The sequence below is a fragment of the Humulus lupulus genome, chromosome 4 (assembly GCF_963169125.1).
Source record: "Humulus lupulus chromosome 4, drHumLupu1.1, whole genome shotgun sequence".
NCBI classification, from domain to species: Eukaryota; Viridiplantae; Streptophyta; class Magnoliopsida; order Rosales; family Cannabaceae; genus Humulus; species Humulus lupulus.
In genome coordinates, this window is record NC_084796.1 from 22,925,997 (window position 1) to 22,948,935 (window position 22,939).

At 32.2% G+C, this 22,939-nt stretch overlaps 1 protein-coding gene across 1 annotated transcript; it reads right to left on the reverse strand.

The window, feature by feature from the left end:
* Positions 1-20,008: 20,008 nt before the first annotated feature.
* Positions 20,009-20,590, reverse strand: LOC133831986 (uncharacterized). Its single transcript, XM_062262385.1, has one exon. It carries the CDS (start codon positions 20,588-20,590, stop codon positions 20,009-20,011), a length of 582 nt encoding a protein of 193 aa, XP_062118369.1.
* Positions 20,591-22,939: the final 2,349 nt, after the last annotated feature.

Below are 22,939 nucleotides of genomic sequence, written 5' to 3' on the forward strand. Positions count from 1 at the left end.
AACAAGAGTACTTACGAATCTGCCTGAACGATCGATGTCGAGACAGGGACAAACCGTCTTTCCAGAAAAAAGCCTTTTTGGAGTCAGGAGGGTGGTTTGGAAGATCTTCAAAAATCTTCGTCTCTTTGGGGTAGCTCGAAAGATAATAAAAACCATCTCCTCCCCGAGCTCGGGAGGGGTTACTTTTCAAACAAAAGAGATATAAGATCTCTTGAGGTGAAGGTCCTTCCCACCCCAGCTCGTGGAACAAGGACCTCAGGGCAGACAGCACCCTGTATGAATTGGTGTTGAGTTGGAATGGAGCCAACCCAACGAAATCAGTGAAGTCTCTGAAAAAGGACTTCAAGGGCAGCAGAGCTCCTGCCCTTATATGTTCCTGGCTCCAGGCCGAATATTTCACACTGACGTCGCGGCCCCCAGGGGCAAAACAGCTCCGTTCATGACTAGCCGGAGCTCGACACTTCAGGGTGTCCAACGAACTAAGGCCATGGAGGGCCAAAATGTCAGTTATTTGGTCGGTGGTGGTAACCGAGCTCTGGTAGAGCTCGGCTTCGAACATCTCTCTCCGAGGCTGCGAGGACGAAGGTTCCGCCATTAAAGAAAATTGGAGTTCCCCTGGATGATATGCAACCGTGACTTTTAACGCAGGGTCGAGGGGAATTGGCCTAGATCCTGGGTTGGGCTCCGGATAGATGGCCTCCCGAAGAACTCTTCTCTTCTTTTCAATGACCTTGTCTATCTGACGGCGATAGTGGGCTCGAGTGTCCTCTTGCTCGAGCGCAAGCTCGTATTCTTGTATCCGACGCTGATTCTGGGCGAATAGCGATTCTGGGCTCGGAGATTTAGGCTCGTATGGGATGGCTCGCAATGACCCCCACCGTCTTTCCAGATTCTGTGATATCTAACGAGAAAGAAAAAATGGTGAGGGCCATGCATGCAAGAATCACGAGCTCGATGATATGAGCTCGTGGATTTAGGAACAAGAAATTAAATATTGAGACCCTTACTAAAGAGTCAGAGCGTGTGTTCCACGGGAGAAAAAAGGAGCGTGGAAGATTTTTTGAAAATTCCGAAATTCAAGGGAAAGAAAGGTGGCGGTTAGCCAGGAAGGGCATTCTCGGTTTTCGTGCATTTGTCAAGGACAAGGGTTTTTACCCGAAAACTTATTAGACAAGAAACATGGCCTAAAATTTTCAAAACCCAGAAAATTGAAACTTTGCTCAAACGTTAAAACTGGATATAAACCAGTGATGCGAAATCCAGCAGGGGAAGTCTAGGAAACTTGAAAGCCTATCGAAATGAAACCCCCTATCTTATTATGCTAAGAACGTAAACTAGCATACACAACAAAAACAGTATAAAAAAAAAAACAACAGAAATGGCATACTTACACAGTGATGGTGATTGCAGAGAAATCGTCGACTGAAGAAGAGGTTGCAAGAAAGAACTCATTGACTCGAACAGACCAGGATTTCTTTGTTTCTTGGGTCGAGAAAACATGCGCAGGACAGAAGCTTCTTAGGAGAGTCTGGTTTTCTGGTTGTTTTTCTTTTCTTGCTTACGATGAACAAACGTGAAGAAGAAGATGAAGAGGGGGGGTCTTGTATATATAGGTGGAAAAGTGGAATTAATCAAGAGCGTCGAATGAAATCCTCACTAGATCGAATGGATGGGGTTCAATGACAAGAAGGCGCCGAAAAGTTGTCAGACGGACGATCGTGGGCATGTTTCCAAGGTACTCAAGTGCCTGAAGTGAGCAATACCCGGCTGACGCGTGTCCATTTTCAAGAGTGTGACGGTACGGTCCCCCAGAGGAAGTAGTTCAAAAGTTTCCTTCTCTTAGGATTCGAACAAATACTTTTGAGGGGGCAAGATGTTATACCCAGATTTCGAGTTATAGTAAATATGACCTCGAAAGCTAAGTTCGCAATAAATGGTCTCGTGAGGGTTAGGGCATGCTCTAGGATTGTAAATCGAGTCTGCAAAGTACGATACATGACCTCGAGTATCGTGACCTCGAAATGATCTCGATCTCGAAAGGTAGCTCTGAGAGCACCCTCATCTTTAGGAACAACTTCGGAGCAGGGGTCTTGAGCTCGACGTACTATCTCGAAAGCCACGTTAGCTCGGGAGATGTCACTGGCTCGGGCAATGATGGGAAACTTGGGAGGCAAGAGCCTTAGAGATACGCGATCGCCGCTTTGAATATCAACAAGTATTATAGACATGAGATATAATCCTCATTTATTAATGTAAATCCCCAAGAATCGTGGGATATTATTTAATCAGTTATGCGTTTCCTGGTCTTCAGGGACGTTTCCTTTTTTATCTGATTATAGGCATTTAAAGCCATTTATTTTTATTCACAAAAGAGTAACTACCCAAAATATGTGGGATAGTATTCTGCATCCTTCTCTATAAATAGAGAAGCCATGCACCATTGTAAAGGACCGAAATTCTGATCCTTGAGAGAAAACTCTGGAGAATTCATGCTAAAGAATTTTTCAGAGATAATCTTGAGATTAATAACAGAGACTCGTGGACTAGGCAGATTTAACTGCTGAACCACGTAAAAAATCGCGTGTTTGATTTGTTTGTTTCGTTTGGCCATTGTCATTCATTGTTTTTGTGCTCTTCTTTTATCTGTTGACGAAAAACGGCGTCAACATTTAGAAACTTAAAAACCTCAAATGTGTGCTTGAAATCGAAAATTTGAAGCAAAAATCTCAGTTAAAACCACAACTTAAAATTTTTAATTAATTAATTAATAAAAGATTACTAAATCAATAAAATAACATAACTATATATAAATAACCTACTTAAATTTTAATAAAGATTACAAATATATATAATTTTCTAATTAAATAATAATATAAATTAAAAAAAATTATAAACATTATAAACTTGAATTACTATTTTGTATGTAAAATTCAAATTAAATTATTTTTCTTATTTTAGACAATTATTAAATACATTTTAGCAAAACACATTTACATATATATACTTAACAAACATTAAAAATTAATTAAAAAATGTATAATTTTTGGATTAAATAGTAATAAAAAATTTAAAATAGTAAATAATGTGGTATCATTTTAAAATTAAACAATATAGTATCTCAAATATACATAAAAATTATTTTTCATACTTTAAACTAATATTTCTAATAAAACCCACAAATCATATTAAAAAAATGCACAAAAATAATTTTTTATACCATTCTAACTATAATATATTGTTTAATCTTGAAATCCTACCTCAAATATGCTTTAAATCCACTTTGTTGAGCCAAAAATCACCCAAAACCGCAACTCATAAACCCTAAAATTCCAATATCAATTCCTTAATAACTAGAGACAATAAGCATGAAAATTATCCTAACTATTATACAACACTTATAAATAATAAAAACTTACCTCAAATGAGACTTTATAGCCTAAAATCGTCAAAAAATTGCCCAGAAAATCGCCCTTCTCCGCCTCTGGTTCGTGCGCTCGGGGAAGAAGAAAGAAAGGCCGAATATATATATATTAGGCCAAACATTTAACGTCTCCCCTGGGAAGACGTGCCAGACATCTAACGTCTCCCCTGGGGAGACGTCCCATGTGGCACGTCTCCCCAGGGGAGACGTTAGATGTCTGGCACGTCTTCCCAGGGGAGACGTCAGATGCTCTTACAAGTTTGATATTTTATAAATAAATAATTTTATATTTATATTTTTCAATTAACGCCTCCCACTACTTTTAATGACTTACCTTGGTAGTCATCAACAATAACTTTTAATGACTTACACCATTAGACTTTAAATATCCCTGAATATTTTTAATGACTTACACCATTGGTGTAAGTCATTATAGAGAGTCATTAAAAGTGAAAATTGTTGTAGTGTTAGATCATTTCATTCCTAAACTCTATAAATAGGACCTAGTACCCAGCCATTATTCATCTTTTGCTCTAAGTTCAGAGGCTGCAATTGCTAAGTGAGTGTGAGAGTGTAAACACCTGGGTTGGGGAATCATAAGCTTGATCATTATAAGCTTATCAAACACTTTGGGAAGTAAGGTTCTATAGTATTTCGGTTCAAGGTTTAGATTGGTCTACAAGTCTTCAAGGTATTTCCACACTCTAGTTCATTAGTTTTATGTTATTTTCTTTCTCATAGTCTTCTACTCAGTCTTCTAACCTCATTCTTATTTTGGTTAGGAAATCTAAGAACTTGCTCATAAGTTTTTGGTAAGAATGTTTCTCAAAGGTTTAGTCATTCCATTCCTTCCATTCTTTTCATTACTTTTTCTTCAATCTACTCACCCTGTTAATACATGGTTTTAGGAGTGTTCCAAAAGTCTCAACTCTGTCCTCACATCCATGTAACTTTGGTAAGGAAAATAAGATATAATCTATATGTTTTATGCTTATGTTATGAAATATGTTATAAAATATGTTATGAATATGTATGTTTGTAGGCTTGGGCATATGACCCATATGACTAATAAGACCCCAAATAGATTATGGGCATATGACCTACTTAGCTAGTAGGACCCCACTAATCTCATGGGCATATGACTTGTTTAGTCTATGGGACCCCAAGTAATAATGGCCATGATAGTATGTGTATGTAATAAGTGTTATGTTATGTCTTTATGTTTATTATGAAATTTATGTATATGAAGTATGTGTTAGATTTTCCTTGCTGGGCATTAGGCTCATTCCTTTTTGTTTAAATGTGCAGGAAAATAGCTATTAGTGGCGGTAAGGTTCGTGGATGCTTGGAGATTGTGTATCGATGGTGAATGGATTCAAGGAGTCGAGAGTTCGATTTCGAGGATGTAGTCTTTTATTTATGGGTTTATGTGTAATTTTTCCGCACTTTCTATGTAACTCCTTTATTTTAAATTATGTTTTGTTTTTAAGACAATGGGATCCCATATCCTTCTTGATATTTTTGTAAGAAACTCTTATTTTTACAAGTTACCTAATAAAATTATGGTATTTTCGTAATGTAAGCTTTATTAAGGATTTGTATGCATATTTTCGTTAATGGTCCAAAAGTCTAGAGTAGTGGATCATTACACACAAAGACCAGGAATAGACTTTGGAGAGACATACAGTCCTGTAGTTAAAGCATCTACAGTTAGTATAGCCCTCACTATTGCGATTGCCAAGTCATGGGATGTTAGACAAATGGATATTAATAATGTCTTTCTTAACGAGCATCTTGAAGAGGAGGTATTCATGAGTCAACCAAGAGGCTTCAAAGACAAAACTAATCCAGATTATGCCTGTCGACTTACAAAGCCACTATATGGATTGAGACAGGCACAAAGGGCCTGGTTTGATAGGCTAAAGCAACACTACTACGTTGGAAGTTTGTTAATTCAAAGGTAGATTCTTCTTTGTTCTTCTATAAAGTTGTTGATCAGATTTTAGTTGTGCTTATTTATGTAGATGACATTATTGTCACAGGCAATAATGAGTAGAAATTAAAGCAGTTCACAGCTAAACTCGATCAAGTCTTTGCTCTCAAGGATTTAGGACCATTGCATTACTTCATGGGCATAGAAGTACATAGAGATGCCACAGGCATGTATATCTCACAATCCAAGTATGTTCAGGAATTGCTGCAAGGAACCAAATTGTTACACTTGAAATTGTGTCATACTCGTATGACAACATGCAGAGTTTTATATCAGAAAGATGGCGATCTCTTGTCTAATCCAATTGCATACAGAAGTAATATAGAAGAGCTACAATATCTGACTCATACTGGACCTGATTTATGTTTTACCGTTAATAAATTAAGTTAGTTTTTGAAGGCCCCTACTTCAGACCACTGGTGTGCGGCTAAAATGGTCCTGCGATATGTAAAAGGCACATCTCAACATGGCATTCACATCAAGCACTGTAGCACACTTGCTCTCACGGGATTTTCTAATGTTGACTAGGCGTGTTGTCTAGATGATCAGAGATCTACAAAAGGATACTATGTATACTTTGGTGACACACTGGTTTCATGGTCTTCTAAAAAGCAAGCAATCGTTTCACGTTCACGTTCAAGTATAGAGTCAGAATACCGAGGTCTTGCACATGTTTCGGCAGAGATATCATGGATTCAGACATTGCTGCAGGAAATTGGTTTTCCCCTACCAGCCACACCAGTAACTTGGTGTGATAATATGGTAGCAAGTGCCTTAGCATCAAATCCCGTATATCATGCTCGAACGAAGCACATTGAGATAGAAATACACTTTGTACATGACAAAGTTTTGGCAAACTCATTAGAAGTCAGATATGTTCCCTCATCAGATCAAATTGCCGATTGCCTAACTAAAAGTCTTAATCCTTCTTGATTTTAATTCCTAGTAGACAAACTTGGTGTGGTTCAATCCTCACAAAGATTGAGAGGAGGTGTTAAGAATTGAAAATAGTCTATTGCAGCCTAGTTTCTAGAAGGGTGCATTTTTTGAAATTTTGCTCTACATTCTGTTATGACTCAGCATCATTATAGGGATTTGTACAAATCTGTTAGAATATTAAAACGTGAATGATTTCCCCACTGATTGTGTAATGATGAGTTGCACCATTGTATTTTGTGTAAATTCTAGAATATTCCTGTACCATTGTTTTACTATAAATACAATACACCACACCCAGTCTCATTTGAGATGAACTTTCATTTTTTATAAAAAATTCTAGCTGTCTTCTCTTTAGACATGTGTTCCATGGATTTTCGCAACATGATATATATATATATATATAATTGAATTTGTATCCTCGTGGGCTCATCATGGGAGCCTCTAGTCATTGTCTTTCTTCTTCATCTCTTCCTAATTTTTTGTAATACTAATTTTGCTTTCTCACCCGAAACACACAGTTTAGGTACAAATGGATCCATCCAGCCTGTCTATCCATCAATGACAAAACCTATCTTGAATGCATCATTGATCTTGATCATAATAGCTAAGTGCGGAAACAAAGTTGATGATCGACCTGGGTACGATGATTTTAACTCTTTCTTGAAGCTTTTGCACAATGATTTGAATATGACGAAAACTTGGAAAAGGACATGCCATTGCAAAAAACCACTATTGTGGAAAAGTCCATAACTTTAAATACAATTTGAAAAATTTGATTGAAACTTATGGAAATATGAAAATCCCATATTTGGTACGTTTTTTTAAATCAATTACCATATTTGTTGAAAAGTTAATTTTCCCATATTTATGTAAAACATGTGTAAAATTCACATATATTTTCATTTAAAAAAATTCTTATATGTTAACTACACTAGGGATACTTCTCATAATAAAAAATCACTACAAGAAAAATTGACTACTACTTCAATGGAACTACTTCGGTTTTCACATAAATTTTCAACCAAAGTAGTTCGAGGTGAAGTAAAAAGTGGTGAAAAAACCGAAGTGGAAAATAGACTTTCCACTTCAACTTTTATGTATAAACCAAAGTGGAATGTCTTCATATTGAGGTGTTTCCACTTTGGTTTATATGTATAAACAAAGTAGAAAGCCTACTTTCTATTTCGGTTTATATACAAAAATCGAAGTAGAATGTCTATTTTTTATAAACAAAATTCCACCAAATTTTGATAAAATTGAAATTACATCATAATTATATATATAATTTTTCTTTTTGCAAATTTCTATTTTTAATTGCTTTCAATTTTATTTATATAATTTCATTTAATTTATAACATAAATAAAAATTTATACACTTAGAATTAAAATTCTTATAAACTTAAATACTTATACATTCACATAATAATTAAGTAAAATAAGTTAATAATTCATTTGTACATTCATATAATTATAATTTAGTAAAATAGCCTAAACATTCATATATATACATTCACAAAAACTAAAGGTATGTATAAACAAAATAGACTTACTAATAAATGTAAGTCATCATTCGGCTTAACTATTCTTGTTGGATTGACAAGATAGCATCCCAACCTTTGGCAACGATTTGACTACTAGTAACTTTGTCTTTTAGTTCATTCTGCGAAACAAACCAATGATCGATTAAATTAGTAACGTATAACAACACTTAAAATTCTCTCCTACTTTACTTTTAAAATATTTACAATTCTTTCTTCAGTTTGTTGTCCAAATTATATGTGATAAGAGTCTTCTTTGTTTCTCGTGCTCTTATCTAAATTTCATATTTATCTACATCTTCCACTCCTAGTTCTTTTTTCTATGACATCCAAATAATAGAAGTTTAGTTATTAAATTTTTCTAAGTTTAACAAAATTTCGACAGCATAACAACTACATTTTAACATATCCCAAAATTTTAAAATATGTAAATAACACACAGAATATCCCGACATGGTGTGTAAATCTAAAAAGGAAAACAATTAATAAAATCTATAAAAAAAAAATTGGCAAAGTTTCCTCTATTTTTATAGCATATCTCAATTTTATAATTACTTATAAATTCAATATAAACAGACACAAAATTAATACATATAATTTCCTCTTTATATTACCACCAACAATAAATTTCCCATAAACTATTCCACTAAATTCAATATGCATGATTTAACTCTAATTTTATAAATAATAATAGTAAGGAGAAATATATTTTAATAAGTATTTGTATACTTTAAAATTATATCATATCACTATATTTAAGTTTTTGCTTAAAACACAAATAAAAATAAAAACAAAAGTAGTAATTTGAGAGCGTTACTCATGGCATCAATTGAAAATAAAAAGTGTTTACCTTTAAAAGATTCTAAGACACTTGCTTTGCATTACAACAAACAATTATTAATGAATATTTTAATTGTATACTTCACTTTTTCGTTCTCTCTCTATTTTTTATTTAATTATTTACAAACCAATCAAAATGAAGGGTTAATTGAATGGATGGAACATTAGAAGAGATAATAAAGAAACTAAGAAAGGTAGGGTTAAAAGAACAAAACATTAGTGAAGAAAAGACATAAATCGAAGACACAAATGAAAACAAGGAAAGTCCAAACACAGTATTCAATATATGAGAAATCACGAGAAATATAGTATTCATGTCACAAAAATTAAAGATGGAGTCTAAGAATATATTCTCAAAAAAAAAAAAAAAAAGATGGAGTCTAAAAATAAAACTCCCCTCTCTTTTAGTTTGGCACGCATCAAACGTTGGAAGAGTTTTTTTTTTTTTTTCTTCCTTCAAAAATTTGAAGAAGAACATGATGGTTGAATAACTTCAAAATAAAACTTTATGGTCATCCGAATGAGTCTTCTGGGCTCAGGTCTAGGCCTCTTATGAGCCTTTTCCGGTACTCATGGACTAGGGTTAGGCCTCGACCCATCTCTATGAATTTCTCTCAACAAAGTTCAGCAAATTTAAAATATGATTTTTTTTCTTTCTAAAGTTTCATAAATATGGAGAAATTACGATTTTACTTAACTTATGAATTTTTTTGAATCTAAACTAATTTTGAGGAAAATTATTTCCATATTTTTATGTTTTTTTTAAATAATCCCATTTTTTAGTTATTACTTTAGCGTTAATCATATTATGATTTATACTTTTTTGGACCCTGTGTTTTGTCTCATTACCTGTTTGGACCATGTGTTTTGACAAATTATTTTTTAGACCCTATGTTTTGTAAAATGGTTCAAATAGAACCCTAAACCCGATTTTGATCAAACTTTCTCAACTGAAATCACAAATAATTTACCAAACCAACAATCCAGAACAAAAATAAAATCATTCAACTTAAAAATTGTGTTGTTATATTCAATTTTTTCTTCATGAAAATTGAGTTTAAGGGTATATTTGAACAATTTTACAAAACATAAGGTCCAAAAAATAATTTATCAAAACACAGGGTCCAAATAAGTAATAGGACATAATAAATGGTCCAAAAAGTATAAACCTATTATATATTTGAGTACTTTTGTCATTTCATTTTTTATATGAAAGATTTTTCTGTGATTGTATAACTTTTTAACAAAATAAAAAAATTTCACTTTTTCTTAAAAAAAAATTGGCTCCGACAAAAAAAATAAACAAAAATTGGAAAACAAAAAGGCAACACATCAGCACTATTCTTTACGTTTTCCCCTCATTTCCTTCTTTTATCATTTTATTTATTTCTTTCTTTTTTCTACAATTAAATTCATATCTAAAACACTCAAAATCACCATTGGAGCTTTGCAAAAGCTTCTTTTCTAATGTTTTTAAAGGAAAGAATGTTCAAAATCTTTCAGCAATATATGCAATAGGTGTTGACCAAATTAACCTAATACTTATATTATGAATGTATAAAAATTATGTATGCCTAAGTAAAATTAAATGAATCATTTCTTTGCTTTTTTTTGGCTTGTATGGCTTCCTGGTTGATTTTTTTTTTTTGTAAATTTTCTCCTTTATAATGAATTAATGTTTTAATGAAATCCATTTCCTGAAACATAGACTAATATATAGATACCAAGCTACTTCGATCAACTAAAAAGGACAAATAATCAAATTCAACCATATTTCTTTTTGCCAAAATCAATTAAGAACAATGAAAGTATCAGTTTATTTCATTAAATTAAAAAAGACAAAGAATTAAGTTCCAAGTTACTTTTTTCACTCCTAGGTTTCTTTTTGACAAAATCAATTAAAGCTGAGCATATTTAATCAACTAACAAGGCATATATCAAGTTATTTCGTTAAGCTAAAAAAAAAAGATAACCAAGTTCAAAGTTACTTTTTTTACTATTAGGTTTCTCTTTTTGCCAAAATCAATTAAGATTAAGCATATTATATCAACTAACAATGTAGGTACCAAGTTATTTCGTTAAGTTAAAAAAGACAAAGAAGCAAGTCTCAAGTTACTTATTTCACTACTAGGTTTCTTTTTTAAAAAATCAATTAGCACTAAGTATATTTGATCACCTAATAATGTAGGTATCAAGTTACTTCGTTAAGCTAAAAAAACATAAAAAGCAAGTTTTAAGTTACTTTTTTTTTTTCCACTATTAGGTTTTTTTTCCAAAATCAATTAAGGTCGAGTATATTTGATCAACTAATAATATAGGCACCAACATGTTACTTTGTTAAGATAAAAAAAGTTTTTCACTACTAGGTTTCATTTTCCCAAAATCAATTAAGATTGAGTATGTTTGATGAACTAACATTGCTGGTTACCTCGTTAAGCTAAAAAAGAGCAACAACACTTGCAATTAGGAAAAAAATTGAAACAATATGTACCTAAGAAATGTTGATAGTAAAAACAACACAAATGTGAAATTAAGCTAATATAGATCAATCTAGATAAAATTCAAACAACGATATAATTATAATTTTTAATATAGATCGTGTATATTGTAGTAATTTAGAGTATCCTGCAAATTTTCAGAAAATTTCGAATAGTTTACAGTATAAAAAACTAGGTTTAAACTTGTTGTTTTCCACGCGCATAAAAAAAATTAGTCACGCGTGCAACAACATGTTTGAACTTAGTTTTCGGTACTGTAAACTATTTAGAAGTTTCTAAAAATTTGCAGGAAGCTTTAAATAGCTACAATATACACGGTCATAAAAAAATGGGCCGAAAACTGTTCACGGGTCGAGAACACTGAGAGCCCACTGGTAGGGCTTAAATGAAGCCCCTATAGGATATAGTTTGGGGAATTCTCCTATAGGGGCTTCATTTAAGCCCTACCGGTAGGCTCTCAGTGTTCTCGACCCGTGAACAGTTTTCAGCTCAATTTTTTTTTATGACTGTGTATATTGTAGCTATTTAGAGCATTAGTGTGATTTTTAGAAAATTCTGAATAGTTTACATTGCCGAAAATTATGTTCAAACGTGTTGTTGCACGCGTGACTAATTTTTTTTATGCGCGTGGAAAACAACATGTTTGAACTAAGTTTTCGGTACTGTAAACTATTCAGAATTTTCTGAAAATTTGTAGGTTGCTCTAAACAACTACAATATACACGGTCATAAAAAAAAGTCGCGCTGAAAACTGTTCACGGGTCGAGAACACATTGAGAGCTCCACCGATAAGACTTAAAGTGAAGCCCCTATAAGAGAATTTCCCTATAAATATATACATATTATATAACTTTATTCTAAAAACACTTTAAAAAACTTAATTATACAAATATCATGCCATGCCAACATGGTATACTGAATATTGGAAAAAAAAATAAGGAATTCTCGTTTCCTAATTTTTTTTTGTTTTTCTAGGTTATAAAAAATTACTTTTTGGTTGCTTACAATACCGACAAGATACCGATTAGTTTGTTTTTTATATAAAATAACTTTATTTTTAAATCATAATATTTGAGATACCTTTTGGTTAAATCCAAAACTTATTTGTAGACATTTTAATACACCAATTAATTATTTTTATGTTATACTATGACATCTGATTATTTAAAATATATTTTGGTAACCTTCAAGCTTAATTCAGAAACTAATGAATTCAATTGTTCAATTTAGTATACTTTGTAGTTACTTTCTTTTGAATATATAAATAATACACGTTTTAGTCACCATGTTTCATACATGTGTATTATAGATGTATTTTGATTAGCAAAAAAAAAAACTCACAAGTTACTTTAAAATCAGAGCAAAATAATGCACATTTTTTGTTACTTAAAATGCCAATAAGATAGTGATGGTTACTTTTTTCATAAAAAGCTTAATTTTTAGACCATATTACTTCATATACATTTTGGTTATCTCCAAATCATATTTGTAGATATCTTAAGAATTTGATTAGTTATTTTTAACTTAGATTATTATTTACGATATATTTTTGTAACCTTCAAGCCTATTTTACAAATTAATTAGTAAACATGTAGCATACCAAGTTGCCATATTTAGTAAATGGTTCTTTTTAGTATACTACATAGTAGCTTTTTTTTCATAAAAAATATAATACACGTTTTATTTGTTAAAGTAGAAAAATGGAAGGAAAGAAAGTTTTTTAGAGAAAAGTGAGGAGAAGTAAATAAGTAGGGTAGTTTGGTAAGAGAGAAGAAGGGGAGGAAAAGACAATTGGAAAGAAAAAATTTGATGGGGCCCATTTGAAATATTTTCTCTCCAAATTAAAGAGAAAACCAAGTGGAAACAAGTGTTTTGTAATTGATAATTAATTGACCAATATAACCTTGAAAAGTTGAGTAAACATAGAGTATTATATATCGTTGTTTCAGCTGTATATTTTCTTGGCGCCAAAGAAAAAAGGGAAAAAGAAAAGGGAAAGTGAAAGTGAAGAAAGAAATTGTTGGGCTCATTTGCACTCACTGGAAGGTATATCTAGATTTATCTCAAGATTTTAACTTAATACTTTATCAATGAACTATGTATATTCATTTATTTTTTTGTGTTGTGTGCATTGGTTTCGTACCCAAAACTGAGATTGCAGATTTTGGTGTGGATCCTTAAACTATTTCTTATTTGGTCATTGATAAAAATCCTTATAAACTAATGTATTTATTCACTGTGTAGACTTTTGTGTGTAGTGTGAGTCTTTATTGCTTGCAAGATTTTATTAAAAGCAACTACAAATTAACTGAACACCCTTAAAAACAAAAGTACCCACAACAACAATGACTTTTTCTTTAGTTCATGTATATTTGTCATCACCATTTTTATTGTCCATGAAAACACAACAATTACTCTTTTTGAAATGGATCACAATTATTGCCCAATTTTAGAGTGGACAAATTGAAAATATAATACAACCATACCATTAATATACTCTATGGTATCACATACAATGATAGGTCAAAGCATTTTAAGGAGAGAACTCCTGAAAACTTTTTGACAATACTAATATTCATGAGATTTCTTAAGAACCATCCACATTAGTGTTAGGTGTAAGAGTAGCTACCTTAGAATATTATGTGGCCTTTCTTCGTAGTCTCTCAATTATTCTAAAATGGAGGCTTTAAATTTTTAATCATCATTTAATGAATCAATTTTTTAATGAAAAACAATGTTGGATTAGTGGAGTGATCCATAATTTGATTATTTAGGCATAGGTTGTTGAAAGCAAACAATAACAACACTATCATTAATAATAATTAAAATTCAAAGAATTTTAAATGTTTACAGTCAGTTTGTTTGAACAAAAAAATATATTATATATAAGAAAAATAAATAGGTTATTATCCTATAAAAGAAAATATAAATAGTTTTTAGTAGTTAGTATTTACGTTTCAATGATGCTTAAATTTTATTGAAGGAAACATTGTTATTTGTTTCATATTTCTTCCTCGTCTTTTGGTAAACTTAGGAATTCTATAGTTTAATAGGATGCCTTTTAGTACCCTATAACATAATGTCTTTTCAACTTTGATGCCATTTATTAGAATTTGTGATGATCATTTAATGGATGAAGAGAAAGCATGGGAATGGGAAGGAAATGAGTTGGATGGCGATTTAGTAGAAGAGGAAGACATTCAAGTAGATTATTGGGAAAGACAAAGACGTATGACTACTGTAAAAGTTGTCTGTGAAGTGGTTCATATAACATTGATGATGAAATTATACCTGTGTTCAAATTATGTTGATAGAAATATATTGGAAGAAATGGTGGAGACAAAGACAACGTGAGAAGAGAATTAATGTCTCAAATTATTAATAATGAGAAATATTGTCGAGACATACTTCGCATGGGACCAGAAGCATTTGTTAGGTTGTGTGAATTACTTCGAGGTACTGGTAGGCTTACAGATAACAAGAACTCAATGGTAGAGGATCAAGTAGCTAAGTTTTTATATGTTTTAGCACATAATGCGAAAAATCGTGCCCTTGCTTTCTTTTTTCGTCGTTCTGGAGAGACAATAAGCAGACATTTTCATGAGGTGCTACGAGCAATTATTACCTTAGAAGACCAGTTTTTAAGACAACCAAATGGTATAGAAGTCCCACAAGAAATACTTAACAATTCCAGATTCTATCCATACTTCAAGGTTAAGTTTTAACTATAACCTTTTTAAGGATAAGTTATATTACATTATATTTTTCTTTTAGAATTGAAGAGGACTGAATATAGAATAATTTCAGGATTGTGTTGGGGCTATTGACGGAACTCATATTCGAGTGAAGTGTCTAGGGAGGAGGCACCACATTATCGTGGAAGGAAAGAACATACTACACAAAATGTAATGGCAGCTTGTGGATTTGATATGAGATTTACTTACGTGCTACCTTGATGGAAAGGAACAGCATCTGACTCGAGAATCATAAAAAATGCTTTCCAAAGAAAGGATAAGCTTATTATTCCCGACGGTAAATATTACAGATCTTTAGTATGTTAAATAGTAAATAGATATGAAGTAATAAGATAACTAATTTTATTTTCATAGGGAAATTTTATTTGGTTGATGCAGGATACATGTTACGAAGTGGTCTTATTACACCTTACAGAGGAGTGCGTTACCCTTTAAAAGAGTATTCAAAACACGCTCCTAAAAATTATCAAGAATTGTTTAATCTTCGTCATGCTGCACTACGCAATGTCATAGAAAGAACATTTGGGATGCTTAAGAAACGATTTCCGATAATTTCTAATGGGACATAACCTAATTATCCAGTTGAAGTAGTTACAGAGATTGTATTAGCATGTTGTATATTACATAACTACCTCATGGGTGTGGATCTTGATGAAAATATATTTAATCAAGTTGATGAAGAGCTTGTGAATAGTCAACTAGAATAAAATAATGTTTGCTCAACCCAAATAGATGGTGAAGATTCAAGTCAAGGGGTAAGGAACGATATAGCACAAAAGATGTGGCAAACTTATATCCAAGAAAAGGAATGATGGATCCTTTATTGATATTTAAAAAGTATTTTACTAAACATTACATGTATAATGTTATCTAGCTTTTTCTTTTGTTTTTATGATATTATCTTCTATGTAGTTTGTCTTTTAGTGGATGCATTTTTAAAGTATAGAATGATGCAACATGGACATTTTATATATTATAATTATGTATCTTTAATTAACTTTTTGTGGTGTGATTTTTTTCTTCGCATGTAGTTGGTTCAAAATGACAAAGAAATTGAAGACAACTCATGAAAATGGTGAAGAAACAAAAAAGGATAATGTCAAGTGGTCTCAACAAATGGATATTGTGTTAATTGATGCATTGTTAGAGCAACAAGCAAATGGAAATAGAGTGGATGGAACTTTTACAACAACAGCCTACAATAATATTTTGAAAATTTGTAGAGATGAGCTCAAGTATCCTTCTGATAAAGAACACTTGAAAAACCGGATGAAAACTTTAAAAGCTAATTTTAATGCATGTCATGATCTTTTCAAAGGCTTAAGTGGATTTTCTTGGAATTCAAATATCAAGTTGTTTGAAGCAGAGCCAGAAGTATGGACAGTTCTTATAGAGGTTAGTCAAAATGCAATTAAAATGTATTTATGTTTACTACATATTGGTAATTTAGTATTTCTTACATTTTAATTTTTTTCTACAGTCTAAACCAAGTGCAAAGAAATGGAGGCATACAGAAATTCATCACTATGACAAACTAAGTGAGCTATTTGCAAAAGATAGAGCCAATGGTGTAGGTGCTGTTAGTGCCAAAGAGAAAGTTCAACAATGGGAAAAGGAAAGTAACTGTAATCATTTGTGAATGTTGAAAACTTGGATAAAGTAACAGGTGATTGTTTTTAATCATTATCTCCACAATGCAACTCCCAAGTTAATAACACTACAAAGGGTGTTAAAAGAAATGCATCCATGATAGAATCCCTTGACATATATGCTGAAAATCTTCAATCTGGTTTAATAAGTGTTGCTGATGCACTTAGAGAGGGAAATATCATTGCTGAAAGAGGTCGACTGTGCATATATTAAGAGGAAGAAGTTTATGCTGAGTTGCTTAACATTGAAGTTCCAGAACATCTACAACTTGATGCCTTTCTATTCTTGATTAAAAGTGCAGGGAAAATGCGGGCTTTTTTTTGCAGTTCCAAAAGAACGTCGCTATGAATTACTGCTAAAGTTAATGTTTCCAAGTGGACAATCTTCAAGTTAGGACACTTCTAAATGGTATTATCTTTATTGAGGGTGCTAACTAAATTGCTCATGCAAGTGAACTTAGTAATTGGTTAAATTGTAAAAAAAAAGTATGGACTTTTGATAGTCTTTGATATATATACATACATACATATATATATATATATATCTATGTGACTTGTTTAAAATTAGGATTTCTTTTCTAATATCTATTTAGTTGAAATGTGTAATTAGGTGATCTTTGAGGAACTTTAGGCTTTGTGTTAACGATATATATTTTGTAATTGACAAACAAGTAGTTGGCTATATATACTATCATTTACGCTAAACCCAACTATTTGCTTTATTTTTATAATTAGTTAGAAATATTATTATTCTTTTTATATTAAATAGATAAAAATATAAGGGATATTTGCGGCATAAGTACCCAATGTTTGGGTTTTGTATGCGGCATAGACCCAATGTTTATTTTTAGTGGCAATAGTACCCAAAGTCAGTAAAAGTGTAATTCCATCAGCCTCCTCCGTTAGGTCTCCATTTTGTGATGACTGGACCAACACGTGTCACTCCATGATTGGTCCAGCTCAATAATATTTTAAAAATAATTATGATTTGGACCAATAAAAACGTGACACATGTCTACCTAATCAACTTATTAACAGACCCAACGGAGGAGACTGATGGAATTACACTTTTACTAACTTTGGGTACCATTGCCACTAAAAATAAATATTGGGTCTATGCCGCGTACAAAACCCAAACATTTGGTACTTATGCCGCAATTATCCCAAAATATAATTATGACATAATGATTAATATATAATACATATACTAATATTAATATTAATGTAGGGGTAAAAGTGTAAAAAACAATTCTCTTATCTCAATTTTAATTACAATAATAAATAAATATATAAAATAATTTTTTTTCTATTTTCTTTCCACTCTTTCTACCAAACATACATGAGAGAAAATACATTTACTCTCTTTCTTTTACCTTTTCTTTCCCTTATACTTTTTCTTTCCATCCTATTTTCTGTCCACTCTACCAAACATGGGCTTAGTCTCTCATGTTCTTTTACATGTGAATTATAGAGGTATATCGATTACCAAGCAAAAAAGAAACTTACAAGTCACTTTAAAATCATAGCAAATAATGTACTTTTTTGCACTTCTTAATTTAACTTTTAATTAAATAAATTAAAATTAGCTACAAATTTACTTTTCATACATAATGGAAATTATCAATCAAATTCCAAAAATAAGTTTGGAGTTAATTAAAATAAATTTTTCTGTAGAAGGGTAACTAATCAGTATCTCAATGGTATCGTAACCAAGCAAATTGTTGTTATTTTATTTTGGGGACAGCGAGAAACACATATGCTTCCTACATATCAGAATAACTATCTTAAAAAGTAGGTTGCAATTGTACCACTTTTGAGCTCAAACGACCAATGGTATGACATAAATTTTATTTTAAAGTTGTGGAGAAGAGAGAGAAAAGAGAGAGAGAAAGAAGTAATATAATGTCACATTTTTTGCAAAAAATGATAGAAACATTGATATTTTAAAATTAAAATGGGCCAATGCATTTTTGGAATTAAGATGATAAAAATGTGACAAATATAAATTTCTTATTAACCTATTAGTTTATTCTTATAACCCTACAAGTAGAGCATCCATGCAGGTCATATAAAAAATAGTGTCACATGCAACACATCACATCACATCCCATCAAATCAAGACTAAGTTGTATGTCGCGCTAACCCCATCTCACTTTGATAAGGAACGAAAAGCCTATTTAATTTGTAGACAAACAAATAATTTTGTTTTAGAATATTGTTAAGGGGCAACAGTGGTGCCCAATACCCTTTAACATGTCAAACTGCAATAATGTTATTGGTGTAATTTAGCACCGAGTCCCACATATTTTAATAAAATAAAATAAGTTGAACATAATACTTAATTGCATCAATCAAAATGTAAGGTGGTGTTGGATTTCATGAATGTTTTATAAAAATGTAGGCCTATAGATATCATACCTAAATGACTCAATTTTTTTTTTTTTTACAAATAAATTAGGCTCAACTTTAACCTTTAACAAAACAAGTTAATATGCATGCGACCTCATTTAATGATTTTTTTTTAAAGATAGTTAAATGAGACATTTCACCTTTATTGTACTAAATATGCAAAATTGGCTATTCCTTATTTTAAGGCTTATTTCACATACTTTTCACCTTATTTGAGGTCTATATTTTTAAATTATCAAATAGTTATTGATTTAAATATATATATATATATATATATGAAATTTTAAGAGTAATATACATTAAATTGCCAAATTTACATTTATATAAATACTAGGTGCAAACAATGTACAATGCACGTTTATTTAGTAAAATTTTAAAAAATTATTAATTATTTTTATTAAGTTTTTATGATTGTCATATAAATTTTAAATAAATAAACAATATTATATATAAAATTCAGCAAAAAAAATCAATTAAACATTAATTAATTACATGTAACTTACATATAATGTATCTATAATATTTGTTGTTATTTAATATGAATATTTAAATAAGTTAGATAGAATAATAAAAAAAACCTATTTTAAAAAAAATATAAAAATGATAATTTTTTTAATAAAAACTAAGATTATGTATTATATATTATTAAAATAATGATATTTTATAACATTTGAATTTATATTAATATAATTATTAAATATCTAGTTTTGTATTAAATATATATATATTTTTTTTGATCAAGAAGAAAGGATAACTTCATTAATCAAACCAACAGTACAATCAATATATCAGTAAAACAGCAACAAGAGGCTAAGCTACAGCCACTCCAAAACAACCACACACTAGTAAACAAACCAAAAAACAATACAAACCAGTAACATTAACTACAGAGGCTAATAACAACAAGCCTCACCAAACTAGCCAATACAACAGAAAAACTGAGAAGCTAATAGACCAGCTAAAACATCAAGCTGTTGCGGCAAACTGAATTATAAAACGATGCTCCTTAGCAGAAAGTTTATGCTTTTGAATACTGAACAACCAATGAAGAAGAACAACCTTAATTTCCGCAGCTATGCTCATTGTAGATTTAAAAGATAACTCAAATATGCAATTGTTACGATTTCTCCAAATGCTGTAAACAGAAGCAACTAGAATCATAGTTGCAATCTGATGAATGAACACAGACTTCCTGCTAGCTAACCACACTCTCCAACTGTCAAACTCAGCAGGCCAACCATTCCCATCTAACCAGTCACAAACATGAGCCAACACCTGCTTAGACAATGGGCAATCAAAAAAGAGATGGGCATGACTCTCATCAACCTCTCCACAAACAGGGCATAAAGGAGATTCTATATGCACTTTGAACCGACTCAGATTGTCAAGAGTAAGTAGATGAGAATTGACTACTTGCCAAAGCAGAAACCTATGCTTAGGTAGAGATAGCTTACACCAAACAGCCTTGTAATAGTCCACCTGCTGAACCTGAAGAGAGCTGGAATAGATTCTAGCAGGACAAAATTTTCCTGAAGCACCAGCAGCCATTATCTCATCCCTGCTATATATGCTCCTAAGGTTACACAACTTACGCCAATACCAGCTGGTATCTGGGGGCACCTTATAGGACCAGAAGTCAGCTCCTTTTAAATAAATGGAGTTTATCCATTTCACCCACAGAAGATCAACTTTCTCAGATATAGCCCAGATAAACTTGGCCAAAATAGCTTGGTTCCATTTTTTACCATTTCTGAAACCGAGCCCCCCTAGAGCCTTAGGCAAACAAACCTTATCCTAAGAGGCTACATGAATCTTACATCTATTTCCATTGACTCCCCAAAGAAACCCACGACAAAGTCTCTCAATTTCCTTTATGATGCTTTGGGGAAGCACAAAGATACTCATCCAATAGTTCCTTAATCCAAAAAGGACCGAGTGAATCAATTGCATTCTACCGGCATAAGACAGATGCCTACTAGCCCAAGTGTGAAGATTCCTCTAGATTTTCTGAATAATGACATCACAGTCCTCATGCTTCCACTTGGTTGGTCTCATTGGCACACCAAGATACTTTAGGGGAAAAATTCCCTCTGACAGATTCATTTCAGCAGCCAAAGTCCTTTTTCCAACCTCCGAAATGCCTCCAAAATAAATCTGGGATTTGTTCTCATTTAAGTGCAATCCAGTGACAGAACCAAACTTCCTAAGCACCCCCTTTATCACCTGAACCGAGGACAAAGAACCTTTACATAAAATAAGCAAGTCGTCAGCAAAGCATAAGCTAATAAGCTTGAGGCTCTTACACATGGGATGAAATCTAAAAGATGAATTCTGAGCTGCAAATTGGAGGATACGGGTCAGATAATCCATCACTAGGACAAATAAAAGAGGAGAGATCGGATCCCCTTGGCGAAGACCCTTTGCACCTCTAAATTGGCCTTGAATCCTGCCATTCAATATTAGTGAATATGAAGTTTTGCACAGGCAAGTCATTATCCAGCCTATAAATCTAGCTGGGAAGCAAAGAGCCTTTAAAAGCTCCTCAATAAACCTCCAATCAATTGTATCATAGGTGTTGACTGTGTTTTTAGCCAACAATGTGAGAACGTCAATAACGACAAGCCTTCAAGAGAATATAAACGACAACAGACAGTTTATCGACAAAAAGTAAATAACACGAGATTTTATAGTGGTTCAGCCCCGATGGTCAGTAATAGCCTAATCCACTTAGAGATTTTATTACTGTATTCACACTCAAGATCAGATGAACCAGTGTCAACTGAGTTTCTTCAGTGCAAATATTCCAGAATACAAAAAAAGGGTTCTCTCAAGAAAAACACACTTTCTCTCTCTAGAACACAGGTTAACTCTAAATTTGCCAAAAAGTCCCGTTACGATTCTCCCAACCCTCTATTTATAGGTCTGGGATCCTCAACTGATATCCCCTTTAGAAAGGGATATTTTATTATTCACCTTATATTTATATTACAAGAAATATTTAAAATACAACTGATTCCTCAATTTGAGTGAGGAATGAGAGATTCCCGGGTGCTTAGACAATTCTTGCTGAAGCCGTTCCGGGGATTTTGACGTAGTCTCACATGCATGTTGATTACTCCTTCAAGCTTTCCTTGGACCAAGGTGATATATGCATGGCTCTCCTCGGACCAAAGGTCATGCATGCTTGGCTCTCCTCGGACCAAGATGGTTCGAGCCAACTCCCTTGGCCTCCCTCCTCGGGTAAGTCCGAGCCTACCTCCTTCAATCAAGGTCCGATCGGACCTTGTAGCGTTCTCCTCGGACCAAGGTGGTCCGAGCCACCCTACTTGGCATTTCACCTCGGACAAGTCTGAGGCATCTCTCCCTTTGGCATCTTCAACCATGTCCTATCGGACATTATGTGGCCTTCCCTTGACTGAAATCTAAGTCCCAATCCTTGGCTTGCATGGGACTTCTTTTCCTTAGTCTTCTTACCTCGGACACATCCGAGCCAAATGCTTGAGAGGTTCCCAAGCTAAGGTCCGATCGGACCTCCTGCCTTTATTGATAACTCTACAAAATAGAGTTATTTTACCACTTTTTATGTGCTAATTGTTGCTTAATTCTTGAGTTTTTAATTTATTTATTAAGTTTTTAAGTAATTTTGAATTTATTAGGTTTATTTTGATTTTATATATTTTTGGGTATTTTTTATAGTTATATTATTGTAAAATGTTATAGTTTAATTATTTAAAATTAATATTGTTAAGTTATGAGTAAAAAGATACAATTTTGAGCTTAAATGTTTAAGTAAATTAAGTTTTAATTAATATTTTCATGAAACCTTTGTTGTATATTTTATTATTGAAAATATTTAGTTTTAATTTAATTTATGTTTATTTTTGTAGATAATTTGTT